The 23847-nt window shown below is 37.9% G+C and overlaps 1 protein-coding gene across 2 annotated transcripts in view; it reads right to left on the bottom strand.

Moving 5' to 3' along the window:
• Positions 1 to 564: 564 nt before the first annotated feature.
• Positions 565 to 23847, bottom strand: part of UBR1 (ubiquitin protein ligase E3 component n-recognin 1) — a 142735-nt gene continuing 119452 nt past the window's right edge. Inside the window, exons 40-47 of one of the 2 annotated variants that reach the window (XM_087426079.1) lie at positions 21398 to 21485; positions 19891 to 20024; positions 18307 to 18415; positions 15668 to 15724; positions 13886 to 13963; positions 6367 to 6537; positions 4953 to 5054; positions 565 to 2624 (exon numbers count right to left, since the gene is read on the bottom strand). In XM_087426079.1, the coding sequence (XP_087282205.1) occupies positions 2609 to 2624; positions 4953 to 5054; positions 6367 to 6537; positions 13886 to 13963; positions 15668 to 15724; positions 18307 to 18415; positions 19891 to 20024; positions 21398 to 21485 (755 nt within the window). In that variant the 3' untranslated portion in view covers positions 565 to 2608. Of the gene's footprint in view, positions 3241 to 4952; positions 5055 to 6366; positions 6538 to 13885; positions 13964 to 15667; positions 15725 to 18306; positions 18416 to 19890; positions 20025 to 21397; positions 21486 to 23847 lie in introns of both variants that reach the window. The other variant, XM_004421475.3, reaches the window with a different exon arrangement.

Here is a 23847-nt window from a genome sequence, read left to right on the forward strand (position 1 = left end):
AGATTGACTTGGGTTTATTTAAATAGAAATATTCTAGTTTTCAACTGATTTTTTAAATCTCCATTTTTGGGCAATGTATTATAATGTACTTAATGTATTAGTACAGTATTGCATGAATATAAAATAATTATATATATATAATATGCATGCTTAAAAATGATTTACTGATAGAGTGTATGGTCAAAAAGTTTGGAGCCCATTACACTGAATACCTGTCTTTTAAAGACTTTCTCTGGGCTGACAAAGATCATTTTTTTCTTTTGGTGAGGTAGATTAGCCCTGAGCTAACATCCAATGCCAATCCTCCTCGTTTTGCTGAGGAAGACTGGCCCTGGGCTAACATCCGTGCCCATCTTCCTCTACTTTATATGGGCCGCTGCCACAGCATGGCTTGATGAGTGTTGCGTCGGTGTGTGCCTGGGATCCGAACCTGTGAACCCTGGGCCACTGAAGTGGAGCACATGCACTTAAACGCTATGCCACAGGGCCGGCCCCCTGACAAAGATAACTTTTAACTAGAGCTCCTTTCTAGGTATAGATTTTTATACTTCAAACCCAAATCCCCAAACATGAGAAATCCTTTTTTTCTTTTTAAATGTACACATATATTTTATTTCAAAAAGCACAAGAACATTATACAAGTTTTAAATTTACATTTTGCAATAAAAGATATCAATATATGCATTATTTGTATAACCTCATCATGGATGGAATTTGAATCAGTGGTATAAACATATTGCAGTCACTAAATGTAGATCATCATCACAGTGAACCAAAATGCATAGTTGTTATGAAATGACAAATGACCACTAAAGGGTGAACTCACAGCCCACACACCAACATAATAAATTAATTATACAGATATATGTTTTTCTTCACTGTATCATTAAAATTCCTGCCGGCCCCTCATCAAACATTAGAAAAACACAGTTTTGGAGCCATCCTGTTGAACCAGTTCCTCCACATACTATACTAAAGAAAATAAAGTGACTTTTTGCTCATTTGTAAGTAAACTTCATAAGCATAATTAAATTGTTTGCAATGATGAAGGCAAAGAACTAGGATCTTTGATATAATTAGAAATCCCTTAGGCTGGGGGCAGCACTGAGACATATGTTCATCTCCAGTGTGGAGATCTGATCAATCTCAATAAGTGGAACTCGATCTGAAATGGGTTCTTTGGCAGTAAGGGTCTCACTGGCCACTGCAGGATAGTCCCTCTGGCAGCTTGAGAGCTTAACTCCAGGATTTATGAAGTTAATATAAAAAGACTAGAAATAAAAAGTCAGTTTATCTTTGTTACACTGGGGCCAATCAATTAGGGCAGAAGTCAGCATCTTCTCTTGCCTATTCTGGCTCAGACTTCCTAGAGAATCCATCCAACAAAATCATATAAGAAATAAAGGGAAATGTTCTAATCATTTAATCATATTGGCAAATTTGACAAACTGAATACTGAATTTTCTGATCCTCACCCATCAATTGTTACAAATTGTTCACTGGAGTTGTATTTCCTGATACCTTCTGAATAATAATTATTCAAGTAGAATATCATGATTGTGATTCTGATGCCTGTTCATGCAAATCCTTTACTGCAAAATCCACCTTTTCTTTACTTTACATAAAAATACCAAAAAACCTAACCCCAAATGTGCATCATTAATCACTTTGCAAACAAATTTTTATTCACTTGCCTTTGCTGAGCAAAAAGAAGGTAGGAAAACATTTACACACATACATGACAGTGGTTACCAAAGGCAAATTAGGATGGTCTTTGACTGCATCTTTCAAACTCCTAACATTACCCCAGAGACAACAGAAGCTAAAATGGAAGATTTCAATTTATCTTCTGTCTGCTGTTTCATATCACAAGTTCTTGACATAAAAAGTTAAAGCCAAAAACCAAGAAGTCTATGCACAGATTCAAGAGAGCTCTATTATTTATAAACAAGATGGCTCAACCACAGCATGTTATAACAGGCACAGACTATTGATCACATGGCTTTTTTGGTGGTTTGTACTAGTCATAAAACCAGAGTTTATGAGAAGGTTGCACACAGATAACAAATGAAAGATCTGTCTTTTACAAAGACATAGAAGGTTACAGGATTGGCTTAAATCTGACTGTTCTAATTTACAGCTGCCACGCTCCATTCATTAGGGGAATTTTCTTATCCTTATTCTACAGATAGTTTACATAGGACTGCATCAGATTTCTAAGAGTCAAAGAGGATGGTGCCACCGTCAAGAGATAAGTGAGCTCATTTTAGAAACTTGCCTTTGGAAAGTGGAAAGTATAATTTCAAAATTCAACAAAGCTATTTGTGGCCAGAGGTGAGGATTACGGGCTCTTTGTCCCATCAGGGATGAATAATGAATACATTATCCCAACTCTTCTTGAGGTCTACAGTGGGAAAAATGCTTTTCCACACTGGCAGAAATTTCCCTTGAAATGTCAGCTCTGTCCTTATAGAGATTTAGTTTAACTTCTGGCTGAAACAGTAAGTGGCACATTAGGGGTATTTCCTTAAAAGAGAAATAATAAAAGATTTACTTTTCTGAAGACTTTCTCAGTTGAAGTACGCTGCATGGTTTCTGCAATTCCTCTTTAGCTGCAAAGAAGACTATCACAGATTATTAGAATCTTGTCAGTGATCCTAAACTTGGTGGCGGGGTGGGGAGAGGGGAGGCACACCAAATACCAAATTGTATGTAGAAGAGTTAACCAACATATAAAAATGTCCACCACTGCTTAATGTGACTTCATTTACCAGGTGGATGAAATGAAATGGGACAGATTACGAAGGGAAATGAGTTTTCTGGAAACATTAGCAGAATCAGACATATGGAGTGAAGAAGCATTTCTTTAGTGTTTTGAAACATACAATAGATTAATCTACGTCCTTTTTTTCCTTTAAGCATATGTTCACTAATTGAAAGCAATACTCCATTAAGGAATATTTTATTGACGTATGTGAATCTGGACATGGAGCAAAAGACCCTCCAACCCTTCCCCAGCCCTCAGAAAGGGCTCCATAATTTTGAATCAATCTTCATTACTATCTTCATTCGTGATTGTCCCGAGGCAGAGTTGGAGCTCATAGTAACTGCCAGTTGAATCCCAATAACATCTGATTAGTTTCCTGGCTCCTAGCAATCTCTTCTATAATGCAGTGTTGTTGCCACACCAAATGGAGCTTCCGATACCGCTCACGAGATAAATGAAGGGGGTTGCCCCTCCTTCAGGAAAAAAAATAACATGTAAGTTTGAATCAAATAACTGCCACATCTTTATTGCCTAAATTAGTCTGAACTCTTGAGATATTCTTGGAGCTGGGAGGAGTCACCAGGACAGAGTTTTAAATGGGATATTTTCCTTTCACCATTGATCACTATGAATTTGATAGGTTACTTAGCTAATGAAGCAGAAATTTACTCCTTGATTATTCAGAAAATAGGTCAAGTACACCATGGGCATTATGGAACCCCACTTAAATGGCTAATGAGGTTTATAACTTGAAGCAGTCTATTCTTTTTTGGGTGGTTAGCCTGAATGGGGCTCTAATGGCTTTTTTGCCTCATATAGTTGATCCAGCTTTGATTTCTGATTTTTGCATAGTAGAGGTTAGGTCTGAGGTGTAACACTAAGCCCTTGAATTATATTCTGCTCCTCAGAAATATGTGGTTATAGTTGTCCTTATGACACAACAAAGCTGCTGGTGATTAGCAAATATTTAAACAAAATTACTCCACGTCAATTTTAAGGTTGTACAGTTTGTAACACTGTATAACAGCTAATCCAAAATGACTAAAGTTTGGCTGTTGCCAATAATGGAGAACTGTGAGATTCTTATTCCTGAGGCATCCAAGTGTCTCAGCTGGTTGGGTATTTCTTTTTTTTTTTTTGTGAAGAAAATTATCCCTGAGCTAACATCTGTCACCAATCCTCCTCTTTTTGCTGAGGAAGACTGGCCCTGGGCTAATGCCCGTGCCCGTCTTCCTCTACTTTATATGGGATGCCGCCACAGCATGGCTTGATAAGCGGTGCTTCGGTGCCCAGGATCCGAACCCCGGTCTGCCACAGCAGAGCATGCGCACTTAACCGATACGTCACCGGGCCGGCCTCAAGGTTGGGTATTTTCAAATTGTCTGATTAATTAAAAAATTCTGCTTCTTTGTACCTTTTAGAACAACTCAGATCTCTTATCCTCAGTCATTAACTACTTTCACCACTTAGCTTTTTTCTCCCTTAATCCAAAGACTATCTCTATACAGGTCAAATGCCATCACAATATAAACAAATGTCTGTATGATCAAAGATTCCAAGTCCCATCTAGTAAGCCTATTCATTCCAAGCAATATTTCAAAAGAACAGAATTTCAGTTAAACAAAAAGAGATAATTTATGGTAAGAGGATCTAATCTGTATCTGTATGTACTTTTAGGACCACTGTGGCCTTACTTCCTCTTTCTCTTAAACCATGAGTGGTACTCCATTTCCTAACATCAGGGAATGATATAGAAAAGTTCAGGATTCTAAATATTTTGCCAATGCTTGGAAGCAAAGAAGGCTGATACAGCTGGCTAATAAAAAGTTTCAAGTATGAATATCCATTTTAAACCAAATTCCCTCACTGGACACTACAGAGATTTCTTTCTTTTATATATCAGTGTCAATTAAACCTTCTAAGTAATTCTGAAGAAAGGTTGACTAAAAATAATAAGAGCATTCAAGCATTAGGATGGCTGGCATCTTTAAAAATTCTGGAGAAGTATTACTCTCAAATTTTGGAAAAGCATAAAGTTGTTGAAAACTATGTGTTACATTTAAGATGGCATCATACTTAACATTTTTAACTTATAGCTTTTAAAAATATCTCTCAATATTTAGCATCAGCTTTTGTGTTTAAAGAACTGTTACCATCCACAATAATATGACTAAAAAAATCTTACTTCAGGCCAGGGTCTGTTTCTCCATATTCATCCAAGTAAGGAGCTGGATAGGCACAACCTCTGGCTTTACCTTCAACCAGGACCACTCTGCATTCTCTAATTCTGAAGGACAAAACAACCAACAGGAAATATTATTAACTGCATTTGTGCAAATGACAGGCACTGCATCAAAGTTAATCTAGAGAAAAGACATGCCAATATCTGTTAGGAATTCAGTATAAATAAAGACAATATAAATACAGACAGACTAAACTGTGTTTTGTCTAAAAGAGAATGAACACTGCTATTTTTGTTGAAGCTATGGGAAAGGATCAACAGATTTAGGGAAACGGAATCAGTAATACTGACTGAATATTGAAGAGAGGAAGGAGGCTGTCCTACTTGAGCCACAGATGCCCTGGAGAATGGTGGCTGGGGTGTTTCTGTTCTGTTTCTTGACCTATGACCTGGAGAGGGGAGGGAGCTTAACAGAAGAACAGAACCACATCTCCCAGACTGATAACCTTGGGCCAGAAAGAAGGTCAACTACGGAAGTGTTAAACCTTTCTGGTTACAGCCAGCCTCCGATAGTGCAGATCATAAAGAACCACTGCCAGCTGGAAGGTACTTGGAACTCTCACAGTAGAGAAATGGAGACATGAAGAATAATGCTTGTGTACATGTATACAGAGGGATAAGTACTACAGAGAGAAATAATAAAATAAATAGTTGGAATGGGTAGTGGGTTTACCCATAGGTTCCCTAGAAAAAGAAAATAAGAAGAAAACAGGTGTTTGGGTTTGGCTTCCACACATCCATTCCCCTTTTTCCAACAGATGCCTATAAGCAATGATTATATATTCCATAGTGAGTGAGATATTTGGGCTTATGTAAACAGAAACACATTACATGTGGAGAACGGAAAGAAAAAGCACATGCATCCACTTTAAATTTTATCTCTCTCAGGTAACCTACACTCTACTTTCATAAATTGAGTGACAATAGTCACTCTTAGTCTTTTATTGAGAGACCAGGGAAAACAATGGTTGGCTGATAGAGGAAATGAAGAAAACTGAAACATTCAAAGGACAATCTAAAGTAACAATTTACATGTACGCTTTAAATATAAGTTTTAGGACTCCAAGCTCTTTCACTATACCATTGTATTGTATTATACAATACCAAAGTAATCAATACAAAGTCTACCACATTTGTTTAAGAGTTTCCACAAATAATGAAAATGTGAACAGAATCTTCCTTTAAAAAAATTTATTCTGTAATATCTTTTCAAATGCAATCTCATGTGATTAACAGGTCTATACTCTAACTTCTGATAGATCATTCCTATCAACACACTGTCCTGCCATAATGGCCTCTAGATTGGATCCAAATTCTCGAAGTTCATTAGGAAGCTTCTAGATCACTCACTACTCACTTTAGGAAAATGCAGACTCCAGCTCCACAGTGAAGTGCATGAAAAATGCAAGCACCAACCTCTTCCCCATTCACAATTTCTTGGCAGCAAATGTTCTGAGAACACAGTATGGCCCCACAGAAAAGACAGAGGACAGGGTGCTTTCGCTCATCATCTGCAGACCGTGGGCACCTCGAAAGAGAAGAAAATATTAATATCGTGGAGAAACAAAAAAAGCATGATATATCCAGTTAGCAATGAAACATGTTTTTATCATTGGTCACTTTGCAGCAAAAAAGCTCTTAAAACACAAGGAAACATTTAATTAGATGACTTCTCTCTAATACTTCCTCCTAAGAGGACTTAACAAAAAATCTTCTGATTAATCCATAGTAAGAAATTTATTATTAAATATACAATGTACTGATAATTGTTCTTAAGTCTGCCTTGAGATTGAGATGCATTTATAGAATCCAGTCTTCAACTGACATGACCAATTTACAGTCAACTGCCTCCTCTGGATCGGTTTAGTCAAGCTGGCGTCCTCAGTGTTGGAGGAATATAACCTTATAGAGGTATAATTGTTTTTTAAAAAAAATCACAATTAGCAATAAGGGTTCAAACACATTTTCCCTCATTTCTTTGAAGTATTAAGATCCTTAGAGTTGAAATGAGAGACTGCTGTCTTTGAGTTGATGCACCTTTCCATCTGGGAAACACAGCAAGTCTTAGGAAGGAAAAAGTGACAGAGCTGACTTGCTGGAACCAAGTAGTACTTTGAATCTGACTATTTTACGTAGTAGCATGCTAGAGCCTTGCTATAATGCCCAAAGGGGGTATCATTCTCTGAAGTGACAATGGTTATCTTTAAAAGAGGAGCTTCTCATGCTCCTATCTCTGCTGTATAACGGACATAATGGAAACATCAAGAATTCTCTAATTTGGGCAGTAAAAAATAAATGCAACCACAGGAGAGATCCAGCGAGGCCCACAATGGGGTCAGAATAAAGAGCACCAAAAAGAATCTCCAGTAGGGTATTGACAGTTTATTCTCTGATCCCCAGTTTCTCAGGCAAGATAAGAAAACCACATAGGAGCAGAGGGACTCTCTGCATAGGTATTTCATTCCTGTCTTCTGTAGGTGAGGGAGCTATTTTCACTTGCAAAGCGTTGTTCAAGAATGTAATTACATCTCTTTTTGGACAAAGCCAACATCTTCTTTCACCTTTAGCACAGGATGGCTGAGTCTGAGTCACTAGCCATCCTACAGAGGAAAATAAGGGTGATGTCTAAAGTATAATAACTGAGCAGCCACACTGCTACACTAGAGATGGTTAGTCCTAATGGAAACTGGTGGTGACAATAAAACTGGAAGAGATCATCAGATTTATTTTCATTTTTACTTGAAACCAGTAAGTAGTAATATCACCTAAGAGGATCTTCACTGTGATTAATGACTAACACTCTTCTCAGATCTTCCTAAGAGCCTACAGCATGATACCCTTTAATATCTGGAAGATAATACCTATTCACTGGGCTTCTGTGGTAGCAATGCAGCCCTAAGATTAGGAGAATCACTGAATTTATAGCTGGATGCAATCTTTGAAATCATCTAGCTGATTTTTTGAGGGCTGAGAGGTAAAGTGACTCAACCATTTCTTCAGTTGGCTGACCTTAATCTGCATGAGAGAAGCAGCAAGGGAACTAACACCCGGTCAATTCTATCTGGTAACAGAGGCTGGAGTGTGGGCTGCCCTGTCCCTGCCGGGCTAGTTAAAGCCCCTGGCTTCATGGCTCAAAGCAATGGTTATACCTAAATAAGAGAATTTCCTTAGTCATTCTGTAGGGCAGTGTTTCTCAGAATGGGCCAAAGAAGGGCTCTTCAAGCCCTCAAAATGATCTCAAACTACAATCCCTTTCTCTGGCTCCTTCAAACGACAGCAATTTTTTAACACATGACTGAGGACTACTAATAGTCACCTTGTACACCAAGACAGTTAACTGGAATTACTAACTGGTATCCTTAAAACAAAATTTAAGAGTTATTTGTGTTTAGTGAGAGCTCTAATTAATTTTACTAAGAAGTTTGGCTGCTGCACAATGCTTAGTAACATTATAAAACTCCTAACTGACCTTCGGAATTCCTGCAATTTGGGAAAAGAACGATTTGTTACTAGTACATCATCAATGAAGTCTTGAATAGGCTTTGATTTTCAGGCTGCTGAGATCCTTGCCTTTTAATTACAAGTTACTGCTAGTTTCATGTTATCATTATCTATCTGTTTTGCTATGGGTGGTGGTGTGATGCCACCTGACTGTCAAGGATACATAATTGCATCAAAGCAATTAGTAATAAGCAATTAGCCAAAGAGTAATTTTGGCTTATTATTTTCAAGACATGATGTATTGTGATTCAAATATGACATATTCACACACCAATAGCTAAAGCAGATATGAATATAATTTCTCCATTCAGTGACACTTCATTTGTGGTATGCTGCTCATGAATTTATGCTATTCAAACAAGTGACATCACATTACAGCAAGGTAAATGTAAAAAAAATATTATTAGGGTATTAGTAATGAGTATAAAGTAACTTGTTTATTTTGCTTCTCACCAGTCTTTATCATCCAGTATTATTTTGATTTGAAAATGATCAGTGAAAGGGAAGAGGAAGATAAAAGAAAGTTTGAGAAACACTGCTTTAGAGTAGTGTTTAATCTGATTGAGGTCGGAGAGGACACGGGGCCAAAAAAAGCTAAAGAGGTATACTCCTCTTTCCAGTATCCAGGCTTGACCCTGAGTCACAATGTTGTTATCTGCTTTACTATTATAAATGGCTTCCATATAAGATTTTGTTTGAAAAAAAGGGTTATTCAGTGTTATTTCAGTGAATGGATGTGGTCACCACACTGTAATGTATGTAAAATGGTGTCTAAAGACAGATGTATAAAAGATATTTCTAAGTGTGCTACTTGCTTGTGAAGTTGAGAACAGTGTTATTTCAGTGAATGGATGTGTTGACCACACTGTTCTACATGTAGAACACATTTCAAGATACGTGAATAAATGACGACTCTTAGAATGTTAAAAAAAAAAAAAGGTTCTTGTAGCTTAAAAAAAAAATTGAGGAGGGATGTCATAGAAGATGATGGAGTAGGGAGCTCCAGGAATTGGTTCTTCTACTGAAACAACTATTGATCTGGCAAGAAGTGGAACTCTGGAGTCTAGATGAACCCTTGCAGCATCCAGAGGAGTGCTTGACAAAGAAACAGGCTGGTAAATGTCAGTGAATTTTGGCATTTTGTGTAGTGGCTATCATCCCCTACCCCCTAACCCTATGGTGGTGGCTGCCTATAATCCTGGTGTGGCTTGCTGGTGCTGGGATGGGCAAAAGGGTCCTTGTCCTCAAAAAACAGAGCTGTGTGTTTAGTTTTGCTGGGCAGGTCACTGTGGGGCTAGCAAAGAGATGGCTACAGTTTCAACCTCCAGGGGCTGAAGCAGCTTCCTTGGTGGTGATGGAGGAAGGGATTTAAAGAGACAAAATATTCTTTATGTTTTTTCCTTTTCTTTTATTTTCTTATTGGATCCAGGCATTTAAGGAAATCTCTGTCAGTTCACTGGCTGACCGCAGAGATAACAGAACAGAGACTTTATTGAACACACAATAAGGAATATAGTCTTTGTAAAAAATAGTTTGGAAAAGTCACTAAATAGACAGCTGCAACCTTTATCAAGTGGCAATGGCAGTTCCTGGGGATGGGGGACAATGTGATTGCCAGAGTTACTACATTACAATATTCAAAATGTACAGTTCTCAACAAAACCTACAAAGCTTACAAAGAAACAGAAAAGTATGGCACATCCACAGGAAAAAAAGAAACTGACAGAAATCATCCCTGAGGAAGTCCAGACATGAGACCTAATAAACAAAGACTTGAACTCTCTTAAATATGCTCAAAGAGCTGAAGGAAATCACTGACAAAGAACTAAAGGAAATTTAAAAAGTATGAAAGAGCAGGGAATATCAGTAAAGAGAAATTATAAAAAGGAAACAAAAAAGTACAACAGCTGAAATAAAAAACTTACTAGAGGGGTTCAACAGCATATTTGAGCAGGCAGAAGAATCAGTGTATTTTAAGGCAGGGGAATTGAAATTACTGTGTCAGAGGAGCAGAGAGAAATAAGAATGAAGAAAAAAGAACAGAGCCTAAGGGATTTATGGGGACACCATCAAGTATAACAACATATACATACATTATGGGAGTTCTAAATGGACAAGAAAGAGAGAAAAAATTTTTTTCAAGAAAAAATGGCCAAAAACTACCTAAATTTGTTTAAAGACATGAATCTACACATCTAAAAATCAAACTCAACTATAAGCAGGATCAATTCAAAGAGATCCACGCTGAGACACATTATAATCAAACTGTCAAAACTCAGAGACAAAGAGAGAAGCCTGAAAGCAGCCAGAGAAGAGCAACTCATCAAGTACAAGGATCCTCAATAAAATTAACAGCTGATTTCTCATCAGAAACCATGGAGGCTATAAGGCAGTGGGATGATATATTTAATGTGGTCACAGAAAAAAGCTGTCAACCAAGAATTCTATAACTGGCAAAACTATCCTTTAAAAATAAAGAAGAAATTAAGACATTCCCAGATAAAAAAATGCTAAGGAAGTTCATTGCTAGTAGGCCTGTCCTATAAGAAATGCTAAAGGGGGGGCCGGCCTGGTGGTGCAGTGGTTAAGTGCGCACACTCCACTTCTGCAGCCCAGGGTTCGCAGGTTCGGATCCTGGGCGTGCACCAACGCACTGCTTGTTAAGCCATGCTGTGGCGGCGTACTATATAAAGTAGAGGAAGACAGGCATGGATATTAGCCCAGGGCCAGTCTTCCACAGCAAAAAAGAGGAGGATTGTTATCGGATGTTAGCCCAGGGATGATCTTCCTCAAAAAAAAAAAAGAAATGCTAAAGGGAGTCTTGCAAGCTGAAATAAAGAACAATAATGGTAACTCAAAGCTATATAAAAATATATAGATAACTGGTAAAGGTAACTATATATGTAAGTATAAAAGCTAGTGCTACTGTAATTTTTGATACATAACTCCTCTTTTTGTTTCCTTTATGATTTAAAAGACAAATGTACAAAAAAATAGTTATATGTTAATAGGCACACAGTGTACAAAAATGTAATCTGGGGGCGAGCCTGGTGGCGTAGTGGTTAAGTTTGGTGCACTCTGCTTCAGTGGCCCGGGTTTGCGGGTTTGGATCCCAGGCATAGACCTACACCACTCATCAAGCCATGCTGTGGCGGTGTCCCACATACAAAATAGAGGAAGACTGGCACAGATGTTAGCTCAGGGCTAATCTTCCTCAAGCAAAAAGAGGAGGATTGGCAACAGATGTTAGCTCAGGGCCAATCTTCCTCACCAAAAAAAAAAAAAAAAAAGAAAAGTAATCTGTGATTTCAACAACATAAAGAGGGGAGACAGAATTGGAAAGAGTTGATGTATGCTATTGAAACTAAGTCGGTATCAATTCAAATTAAATTTAGGATGTTAACTGTAATCCCTATGGATACTCAGCAAAGTTGCGGGGTATAAGATCAACACACAAAAATCAGTTGTGTTTCAATACACCAGCAACGAACAATCCAAAAAGAAAATTAAGAAAATAATTTCATTTACAATAGCATCCAAAAGAATAAAATACCTAGGACTAAATTTAACCAAGGAGGAAAAGATTGGCACACTGAAAACTACAAAACATTGCTGAAAGAAATTAAAGAAGGCCTAAACAAGGGCAGACATCCATGTTCATGGACTGAAAGACTTAATATTGTTAAGATGGCAACATTCCCCAAAGCAATCTATAAATTAATGCAATCTCTATTAAAATTCTAGTTGCTTTTTGCTGAAATGGAAAAGCCAATCCTCAAATTCATATGTAACTGCAAGGAGCCCCAAATAGTCAAAGCAATATTGAAAAAGAAAAACAAAGTTGGAAGGCTCACATATTACAATTTCAAAACTTACTATTAAGCTATAGTAATTAAAAAGTGTGGTATCAGCATATGGACAGTCATATAGACCAGTGCAACAGAATTAAGAGTCCAGATATAAACCAATACATCTATGACCAAATGATTTTCAACATGGGTGCCAAGACTATCCAATGGGGGAAAGAACTCTTTCTTGAAAAACGGTGCTGGGAAAACTGGAAACCACATGAAAAAAAGAATGAAGTTGGACCTCCTACTTATTCCAAAAATTAACTCAAAACAGATCCAGAACCTAAATAAGAGAGCTAAAACTATAAAACTATTAGAAGAAAACAGGGGTAAATCTTCATGGCCTCAGATGGGGCAACGGATTTTTAGTTTTGACACCAAAAGCACAAGCAACAACAGAAAATACATAAAATGGACTTCTACACATCAAATGACATTATGAAGAATATGAAAACACAACTTATAGAATGGGAGAAAATATTTGCAAATTAAAAATCTGATAAGGGTTTAATATCTAGAATATATAAAGAACTCTTACAACTCAACAACAAAAAAGACAGTCCAATTACAAAATGGGCAAAGGACTTGAACAGACATTTCTCCAAAGAACACAGACAATGTCCAACAAGTGCAAGAAAAGACTTTCAACATCACTAGTCATTAAGGAAATATAAAGGAAACCACAATGAGCTATTATTTTACACCCACTAGGATGGGCTTTAATTAAAAAAACAAAGTAACAAATGGTGAGGATATGGGTAAATAGGAGCCCTTGTACACTGCTGGTGGGAATGTAAAATGGTGCAGCCATTGTGGAAAACAGTCTAGTGGTTCCTCAAAAAGTTAAACATAGAATTACCATAATGATCCAACAATTCCACTCCTAGATATATACACCCAAGAGAATAGAAAATATATATGCACACAGAAACTTGTACATGGATGTTTATAGTAGCATTATTCATAATAATCAAAGGGGGAAATAACCGAAATGCCCATCAATGGATGAATGGATAAACAAACGCTGGTATATACATACAATGGAATATTATTTAGCTAAGAAAGGAATGAGGTACACTTGGACAAACCATGAAAACATTATGCCAAGTGAAAGAAGCCAGACACAAAAGGTCATATATTGTATGACTCCTTTTACATGATATATCTAGAATAGGCAAGTCCATGGGGACAGAAAGCAGATTACTGGTTACCAGGGGATCAGGAAAGAGGGGAATAGGGAGTGATTATTTAGTGATACAAGGTATTTCTCTGGGGTGATGAAAAAGTTTTGAAACTAGAGAGAGGTGGTGGTTGCACAACACTGTGAATACACTAAATGCCACTGAATTGTATACTTTATCATGGTCAATTGTATGTTATGTAGTTTTCACCTCAAAAGAAAAAAAGAAGATTGACAATCACTGCTGGAGAGGATGTTCAGCGGTCACTTTAAACAAAGTTTGCTATTGGTGGTATACACCAATTGCAAGCTCAAAAAAATTTAAAATATATATTTCTTCTTACCTGAAATGAGAAGCTTGATTTAGGAGGCAGCTATAGTCATCAGGAAGCTCTATCAAACTATTTCTTTTTCTAGGGTACCTAGAAATGTAATTTAAAAGGCAATTTTATTTATGAGTAAATAAGCCCAGATCAAAAACTGACCAAGTAATAGAAGGAAGAATGTCTTAAAAATAACAAAAGGATCCATGCTTGCAATCCATAGTAATTCCCACTGTTGACTAGATTCAATCCAAACTTCTCAGCCTAGAATTCCAAATCTTTCATCAGCTGTCTTCCTTTCCAAACTCAACTCCTACTATTTGCTAATAGCTAGACTTTTATACTGTCTAGGAAGGTAACATAAACTAGTGATTAAGAACAGAGGCCTCTGAAATCAGAGACATGGTTACAAATCCTAAATTTTCTGACATCTGACAAGTCATTGAACCTAAATCTGTATTTCCTGATCTGTAAACTGAGGATGAATATCTTACTTTCTCAATCATAAGGCACACCATCAATGTAATAGCATATTTTCGGGGGTGGGGTGAAGAGAAACATAAAAGACTCCTGCTGATTTAGGAAATAAATATGAATAATAGTATCAAGGAATTTCACAGAGCTGCTGAGGACTCAATAAGATATTAAAGTGAAACATAATCTACTTAGTACTTGATACATGTCTGCAAATGGTATTATTTGTTCTCACCATACTAGATACATTAAAAGCCTTGCATGCATGCCTTGGGGAAGGTCATCTGAGTTATATGGAATTCTCTCCTCAAGCCCCAATTAATTTAAAATCTATAATTTCTTCTATGTTCAGCTAAAAATTATTTCCTCTAAGACTAACCTTGCATCATTAAGAACATTTTACTCTTTAAATTTCTATAGCATTAACAGTGTATTCCATATATTATTATACTTTTCTTATGTCTTGAGTTTATGTACATAATAAGATTGTAAATTACGAGTAAAAGCTGTATGTGTTATGTCTTTTAACTCTCCCAGAGTAAAAAGATTTTGACTGGGCCATAACTTAAGTGAGATAGGAGGGCTGAAGAAGAGTTTTGTTGGGTAGTCTCTAAGCATACAGATAGGAAGGGAAGGAGAGGAGGGAATAGTTTTATTTATATCTTACTTTATTCTCAAAAGGAAAAGTGGTGGTTTATATGAATACTGTTGCTACTCTCTCTTTTTTTTTTTTGTGAGGAAGATCAGCCCTGAGCTAACATCCATGCCAATCCTCCTCTTTTTGCTGAGGAAGACCGGCTCTGAGCTAACATATATTGCTGATTCTCCTCTTTTTCTTCCCAAAGCCCCAGTAGACAGTTGTATGTCACAGTTGCACATCCTTCTAGTTACTGTATGTGGGACGCTGCCTCAGGATGGCCGGACAAGCGGTGCATCAGTGTGCATCTGAGATCCGAACCTGGGCCGCCAGTAGCAGAGCGTGCACACTTAACCGCTAAGCCACGGGGCTGGCCCCACTGCTGCTACTCTCTGATTTTAGCATACCAGCAGCTCCAAATGCCATCTCCTCCTTTGCCTTTTAATAGGCATGCACTAACTTAAGAAGAGGAGCTGGTGGTATCAAATAATTTAAGAGGGAAAGGACAGCTACTCTGAGAAAAAAATCAACAGTAAGAATAATCTAATTTCTGGCAAAGACCTAAAGAAATGTAGGAAACAATGTACTAAGTGAGAATGAAGAAGACAGACTAGAAAGTACGCTCAACAAATCAACTACTTTTGGAAACACAACTTGCAGATGGAGAAAAAGGACCAAGATGTGAAACCAACCTGACTATGGTGCTTTTTTGCTTCAAACAGTTTAGTAAGGCAGGATCTGCACACCACCTATATGTGGAGCCAAGAGAAAAAGAAAATGGGTCGTCACAACTTCAGCACAATATTCATCAATGAGTCATTCTCTTTAAATCTTCTTGTCCCTTCTTTCCATGTTCCCTCTGCTAGGCTTCTTTCATCTTACATCTTCCCCCTTTTTCTTTTTTGTTTCTTCCTATTTATTTCCCCCCCACCTTTTATTAATTTCTTTTTTAAAGGGTTTATCAATCAAGGTCTTACTAGAAAAATAGAAACCATTCTGAGTATTTCAACAAGAGGGAATTTAATACCAAGAGTTGGTAATAAAGGTGATAGGAGGGCTGAGAAGCCAACCAGGAGACAAAAAGGCAAGGCAACCCAAAGATTAGCCAATAACAGGAAGCTACCAGCCCTCCCAGGCTGGAGGAACAAAAGGAAATAGCGGTATTACTGGAGCCCAAGGGCTAGGGTCACTGGTGGATACTGGAACCACAGAAGACTTGTCTGGTGGGAACTGAAGCCACAGAAGAGCTACAGACACTGCCAGAGATGCTCCACAAGGCAGAGAGGTGGCCTAAACACTCAGGCTTCTCTCTTTCTCCAGGCCTCCAATATCTTGCCAGTGTCTCCCACAGACTGAATGTAGGGAGAAGCCAAATGACTAGAGAGACTGGGAAATATGGCCTGCAAGGGTCAGTCCCCTGCACTAGAGAGCAGAGGATGAGGAAAGGCTTTGAGGCAAGCAGGGCCAGGAATGGTACAAAGGGCAAGGACTTTCTGTTTCAAAGTCTGAATTTTTAACATGAAACAAGAATAGCAAGTTCAAAACATATTGATTCCAAGAATATAAAAGTAAAATTAGTATAACCTACTACTATTGTACTCAACACAATGCACGATACTGATTTTTTAATCCACTTTGATTCATTTTTATCATACTGGAGATTAGAATACCTGGTGAGAAACAAGGAAACAAGAAAAGAACCTAACAGAAGAGATGAGAGCACAGAGAAAGGTGGTAGGAGCCAGGAAGACATTCACACAAATCCTAACTTGGGCATGGAGGAAAAGAGACAGTGATTTTAAAAAAAGGCATAAAATTGAAAAGACTAAAGGAAATCATGGGTGTGATACTGTGATTTATAAGAAACACATATTTGGTCTTCAACCCAGTTCTTGGCACAGAGCTCCTAAACCCTTGGAATTTCCTAAGTGATGAGATCAGAATGTTATCTTTTGTTACGTTAATGAGGTGACTTTTGGAAAGCACCCGAGGACGGGGGCTGATTGCCAGGAGAACCAATCATATGATTAGAGGGTTGAAACTTTCAGGACCCACCTACCCAACCTCCAGGGAGTAGAGAGGGGCTGGAGGTCGAATCAATAGCCAATGGCCAATGATTTACTCAACCATGCCCATGTAATGAAGCCTCCATAAAAACCCAAAAGGATGGGATTTGGAGAACTTCTAGGTCGGTGAACACGTAGTGATTCAGGGAGAGTGGCGAGTTCAGAGAGAGAGTATGGAAGCTCTGCTTCCTTTCCCCACACCTTGCCCTTTGCATCTCTTCTATCCGGCTGTTTCTGAGTTATATCTTTTTATAATAAACTGGTGATATAGTAAGTAAAATGTTTCTCTGAGTTCTGTGAGGCACTGGAGCAAATTAACCGAACCAAAGGAGGGGGTCATTGGAACCTCAGATCTATAGCTGTTCTGTCAGAAACACAGGTGACAATACGGACTTTTGATTGGTGTCTGTTTGAAGTGTGGGTGCATGGGGGTGTCAGTCTTGTAGGACTGAGCCCTTAACCTGTGGGATGTGATGCTATCTCCAGGCAGATAATGTCAGAATTGAGTTGAGTTGTACGACACCCAGATGGTATCAGAGAATTGCTGGTTGCATATATGGGAAACACCCCCCCACCCCCATACACTGGAATTGGGTGTCAGAATCTTTAATGAGGGAAATAAAATAAGAGTAATAGAGTGAAAATTGATTATTAAAATGGTGGTAAATGCCAATTATATCTTCAAAAAAAAAAGATGTAAAATGGTGGGGGCAAAGACAGGGTAAGGAGACTGGAGGTTAGGAGGGTAGAGAGTGACCAGGAGGGCCATTAAGTAATGGGGTTGGAAGTTTTTCTGAAAGAAAGACACACTTCTCCCGAGGAAATGTAAGTGATACATTTTGATTTATCAAATGACTTTTTTCCTCCTCAGTCACCCTCCTGAGATGTGTGCTACCATGTGAGATATGCTATTGTTTTAGATATAGCCCCAATTTGGGTACTTGTGATACTTAATGGTGACTTTATGGCTGTTGACACCATGACTACTGCCTCCCCCCCACTCTTTGATTTAAAACTAGGATGAGACAGCAGCAGTGGGGAAAATAAGTACAATGAATGTTAGTCATGGTAGAACAAGCAGAAATTCCAGCTGCCCACGGCTGCTCGTCTTATCCCCAACTCCTTAAGTTTGTGAATTAGGAATCTCCTATATTTTTGTCACCACTTTCAATCAATATATCAAACTAAAAGCTTAGCAAAGAATCTTAATTTAAAATTTCCAAACTGTATAATAACCTAACAATGATATTTTGCCCCCATAGTACCTCTGGAGGAGGGGCCTTATAGTATCCCAATATTCCTGGAAAAGCAGGAACAAATTTGTGGGTAAAGATAGATAGCTACAGAGTGCACTGTACTCTCCTTCTGCAGAATCTGCAAGAGAATAAAAATACACTTAATAAGCACATTATTCTTACCTGGTCAACCTGTTAGTAGAGTTTCTTCATTGTTTATGCTCATTTCTATACTCTCTATATAGTAAGAGAATATATTTTTTACTCTATAAAACTGTAGGTGACAAATAAGCCACAGCGATCCTTTTAGAACATAAATCTGATTGAGCCATTCTCCTGATCAGATTTCTCCAATGTCAAACCAACACACAACATAAAATACAAAGTCCTCATCATGGCATAAAGGCCCTACATGACCTGCCCCTGCCTGCCTCTTGGACCTCATCTCCTACCACCCTCCCCGTTCATTATGCTTCAGCCACACTCATGACTATGTCAAGCAAAGCCTTTGTATTTATTTTTCCTTCTGCTTAGGAATACTCTTCCTTCAGCTCTGCCCAGTTCAACTCCATCTCCTTTTTCAACGTCTCTTTGCTCAATGTCTCCTCACAGAGAAGCCTTCCATGACTTTCTATCTAAAAGTATTACCCCCTCTGGCCCCAGCATTCTCTATTCCCATGACCTACTTTAGTTTTCTTTGCAGCACTTATCATTTGACATTATATTATATAGATTTATCTGTTTGTCTATATTTGGTGTCTTCCCAATAAAAGAAAGGACTTTACCTTATTCACTGCCATATTACAGCACTGACTAGATAAATTAACACATGATTTTTTTTTAATGCAAACAACAGATCTGTACTGGCAACTACTTGGAAAGTAGTATCCTATTTACATAGAATCAGAACAAACCTAGAGCCAACAAACCCAGCTGAACTGAGTTCAAGATAAAGAAACTGATAGCCAGTAAAGCTGACCTGTCAGTTTAATCTCAAAGGAGAAAAGGAAAAATCTTTGAGCAATTTTGGTAACTCTTCCAAAATCATACAAATGTTCTGATTTTTACCCATACAAAGCCACAAGGAAGCCTTCTCTACTTTGATCTAGATTTAAGACAAATAAAGGAGAAAGAAAATGACTCCATTACTCAAATATACATGGCCTTGGTTTGTTACAACAGGCCTTTTGCAGCAGCATTTGTTTTATAATAGATATACTCATTTGTTCGAAATTCAAATAACAGAGTATACAATAAAGTTTTCCTCCCACCCAGACAAACAGTTCTCTTCCCTAAATGTAACCAATGTTTCTAATTTCTTGTATATCCTATCGGTTATATTCTGCGTGCAGGCATTTTAATGTTCAAACACATCAATTACATATAGATAGAAGACATGAGTAGGTTTTGCAGATTATGAGGCTAATCTGGTTTTTGGCCTCACCTTTAACCCACGCCAGCGCAGGGGCACACATGTTTGGAGTGAACACTGATGAAAGAGGTGGGGAATGGAGAAGTACTTTTGCCTGCTCTCACATTGTATTCTTGAGGTTGAAGGTAAGAAAAAAAAAAAGGCTCTTATTTACCACTCTGTGATTTTATTTTCCTACTTACTGGTAAGCAGTTCTTCAGGTGGAGTTACTCCAAGTAAATAGTGGAAAAACAATGCAGCACAGCGAAGGTAAGGGGTGATGCCATTCTTCAACGAGACCCACAAATACCAGCCAGGAATACCACACCCAATGCAGCTAGAGGCAATAATTCCAGAACAGGACAGAATACTGATCAGACTAAAACCCTAGATTTTAAACACATTCCCTTTCAAAAACATAGCTAAGCATTTAAATAATTTTTATTCATTTAATTTTTAAACATTTAAAACAAAATACGTAACTAACTATAGCTTCAGTTTTTTTGTGTGAGGAAGATCAGCCCTGAGCTAACACCCAATGCCAATCCTCCTCTTTTGGCCGAGGAAGACTGGCCCTGGGCTAACATCCGTGCCCATCTTCCTCTGCTTTACATGGGACGCCGCCACAGCATGCCTTGACAAGCGGTGCATGGGTGCGCGCCTGAGATCCAGGCCTGCGAACCCTGGGCCGCCAAAGTGGAGCGTGGGCACTTAACTGCTGTGCCACCGGGCCGGCCCCTAGATTCAGTTTTTAAATCCAATAGCTTCCTAAAGAAAATCACAAATCTTACATCTTTTACCACGTAGATTTTTAAAGCAAAGAACTTTCTTCTTTTTCCTAACCCTTGTAATGAAATGTGAAGCAGATACATTTATCAACAACTAATCAAAGCAGCCACCTTAGCTAAAAAGAATTCATACTTTCCTGATTGTTGTATTAAAATTGGTGATTTGTAGGGCAGTGAAACTGTATGATACTGTAATGGTACAAAATGAAGAGCAAACCTTGATGTAAACTATGGACTTTAGTTACTAACAATGTATCAATATTGGTTTATCATCTTTAACAAATGTACCACACTAATGCAAGATGTTAATAAGAGAAATTGGTGAGGAGAGAAAGTAAATGGGAACTCTGTACTTTCTGTTCACTTTTTTGTAAACCTATAACTTCTTAAAAATAAAAGTCTATTAAATACACACACACATATATTCAGTACCTAAACTAAAAAAAAAAAAAATTGATGAAGAAGATGAAAACAAAGAGGCAGACGGCAGCAGGTGAAGCTCAGCAGAGCACTCCTATTATACTTTTGGTTTTAACCTCTGCGCTGCCAATGTATTTCCCATATTACCCATGACAGCCTTAAAAAACCTCTAATTAGTTAAGTGCATCAACTGTATGAATTGCTTTAAAAGGACAACCTATTTTCTATTTTCTACATTTATTAAAATTGTAAATACTGCCATTTGTTAAAATTCTAACATCTTTTGCCTACGTTCCCAAGAATAGTTTATAAAAGTAGAGACGTGTTAAAACTTGTTTCAATCTCAGAAACAAACAAATGGGTAGCTGTTATTCCAAGAGTCTTTGAGTTTTAAAAACTGGAATTAAAATGGTTCAAAAATTATACTGCCAAACAACTGAACAAAGACGTGGGATTATTAAAACAACAATGAAATAGACTGGACTAATGGACTGCTACTCACCCACTTGTATATTGAGAAATTTCTGCCAAGAAAGAAGATGCAGAACGAGACTCTTCACTCTCTTCTTGAACCTGATCAAGGGGAAGGCCTGAAAAAGAAATTCTGAAGGATAAATCTACGAATTTGCTATTTGATTTATAAATTATGCCTCAATTTCATGGTTCCAGGCTAATAAACAATGTCAGCTCAACTGAGGTTCTTTCCCTTGTTCCCAATCTAAATAGTTGATTCTGAATATTAAAACTGTTAGGTACTGCTGGCGACCCGGGTTCGGATCCCGGGCTCGCACCGACGCGCTGCTTCTCCGGCCATGCTGAGGCCACGTCCCACATACAGCAACTAGAAGGATGTGCAGCTATGACACACAACTATCTACTGGGGCTTTGGGGGAAAAATAAATAAATAAAATCTTTAAAAAAAAAAAAAAAAAAAAAAAACTGTTAGGTAAACTTTAACAGTATGTTAGCTGGGGAAAATCACAGTCTTGCTAAACATGGATGTTCAATAAATATTTACACTACTATAATATGACCAGGTAAACAAATTAATGGTCATCTCCCTGCTCTGGGTTCCTAGGAGTCTTAGCCAGCAGGTAGAAACTCAACCTGCAGAAAAGGAAGTAAGTTGCTGTCCTGCCTTTATGCTCAAAGAAACACATAAAAAGAACTTTGTGAGGTCACTTTCCTTCATTAATCTATCCTTAAGGAGGACCATCCTAAACCTTTCTGGCAACTGCTAACTACCCCACCTAGGTTAAAGCTCTGGGTAAGCCACTTAAGTTCTCCGAACTTCAGTTTTATTTCTGAACTTCAGTTTTATTGTATTAAAAAGGGATAAAAATGCCTAGCTTGCAGTTTGTGAGGGATGGTTATAGCACATTTGAATATGCTCTCTTGTTATAAAAATGCTTTTGGGGCCAGCCCCGTGGCTTAGTAGTTAAGTGCGCGTGCTCCGCTACTGGCGGCCCAGGTTCGGATCCTGGGCGCGCACCGACACACCGCTTCTCCGGCCATGCTGAGGCCACGTCCCACATACAGCAACTAGAAGGATGTGCAACTATGACATACAACTATCCACTGGGGCTTTGCGGGGGAGGAAAAAAAAAAAAGGAGGAGGATTGGCAATAGACGTTAGCTCAGAGCTGGTCTTCCTCAGCAAAAAGAGGAGGATTAGCATGGATGTTAGCTCAGGGCTGATCTTCCTCACACACACACAAAAAAATACTTTTGTTTATACATTAATTCATCTGAAAGGCTACAATTACCCTGAGTCTCTTACTCTGGATGAATATTGTTAGTTGTTTTCCTTTTTCAATTAAGATCTCTTCAGGAAATAAACACTTTTTTTAAAAGAGGAAACTATACCATGAGTTCATATTGATATTTCCAATTTAAATGTAAGAGTTCAATATTTGTATATGATTCTTTTTTTTTGTTTGAGGTAAATTTTATATGCAATAAAACGCACAAATATTAAATGCACCATTTGATGAGTTTTGACAAACGCACACACCTGTGTAACAGGATTTTTTTAAATTAATGCTTTAGTTTTTAAAGCAGTTTTAGGTTCACAGCAAAATTGAGTGGAAAGCACAGAGAGTTCTCATATACCTGCTGTTCTCACACGCTCACAATCACCCCCACTATCAACATCTGCACCAGGGTGGTTCATTTGTTATAATCCACGAACCTATGCTGACACATCATCACCCAAAGTTCATAACGTACATTAGGGTTCATTCTTGGTGCTGTATATTCTAGGGTTTTGACAAATGATTATTGACATGCATCCACTTACAGTATCATACAAAATAGTATCACTGCCCTAAAAATCCTCTGTGCTCTGCCTGTTAATCCTTCTCTCCCCTAACCCCTAGCAATCACTGATATTTTTTATTGTCTCCATAGTTTTGTCTTTTCCAGAATGTCATATAATTGGAATCATACAGTATGTAGCCTTTTCAGATCTGCTTCTTTCACTTAGTAATACACATATAAGGTTCCTCCACGTCTTTTCATTGCTTGATAGCTCTTTTTAGCACTGAAGAATATTCCACATCCATTGTGTCTGGATGTACCACAGTTTACTCATTCACTTACTAAAGAACATGTGGGTTGCTTCTAAGTTTTGGCAACTATGAATAAAGCTGCTATAAACATCTGTGTGCAGGATTTTGTGCAGACATAAGTTTTCAGTTCATTTGGGTAGATAACAAGGAGCACAACTGCTGGATTGTATGCTAGGAGCATGTTTAGTTTTGTAAGAAATTGCCAAACTATTTCAAAGCAGCATGGAATTCATTCCCATTAGCAATGAATGAGAATTCCTGTTGTTCCACATCCTCGCCAATACCCAGCGTTGTCAGTGTTTTGGATTTTGACCGTTCTAATAGGTGTAGTGGTATACTATTCTAATAGTTGTTTTAATTTGCAATTCCCTAATGACAAATG

This window comes from Ceratotherium simum, chromosome 3 (assembly GCF_057802395.1).
Source record: "Ceratotherium simum simum isolate JZ-2026a chromosome 3, ASM5780239v1, whole genome shotgun sequence".
NCBI classification, from domain to species: Eukaryota; Metazoa; Chordata; class Mammalia; order Perissodactyla; family Rhinocerotidae; genus Ceratotherium; species Ceratotherium simum.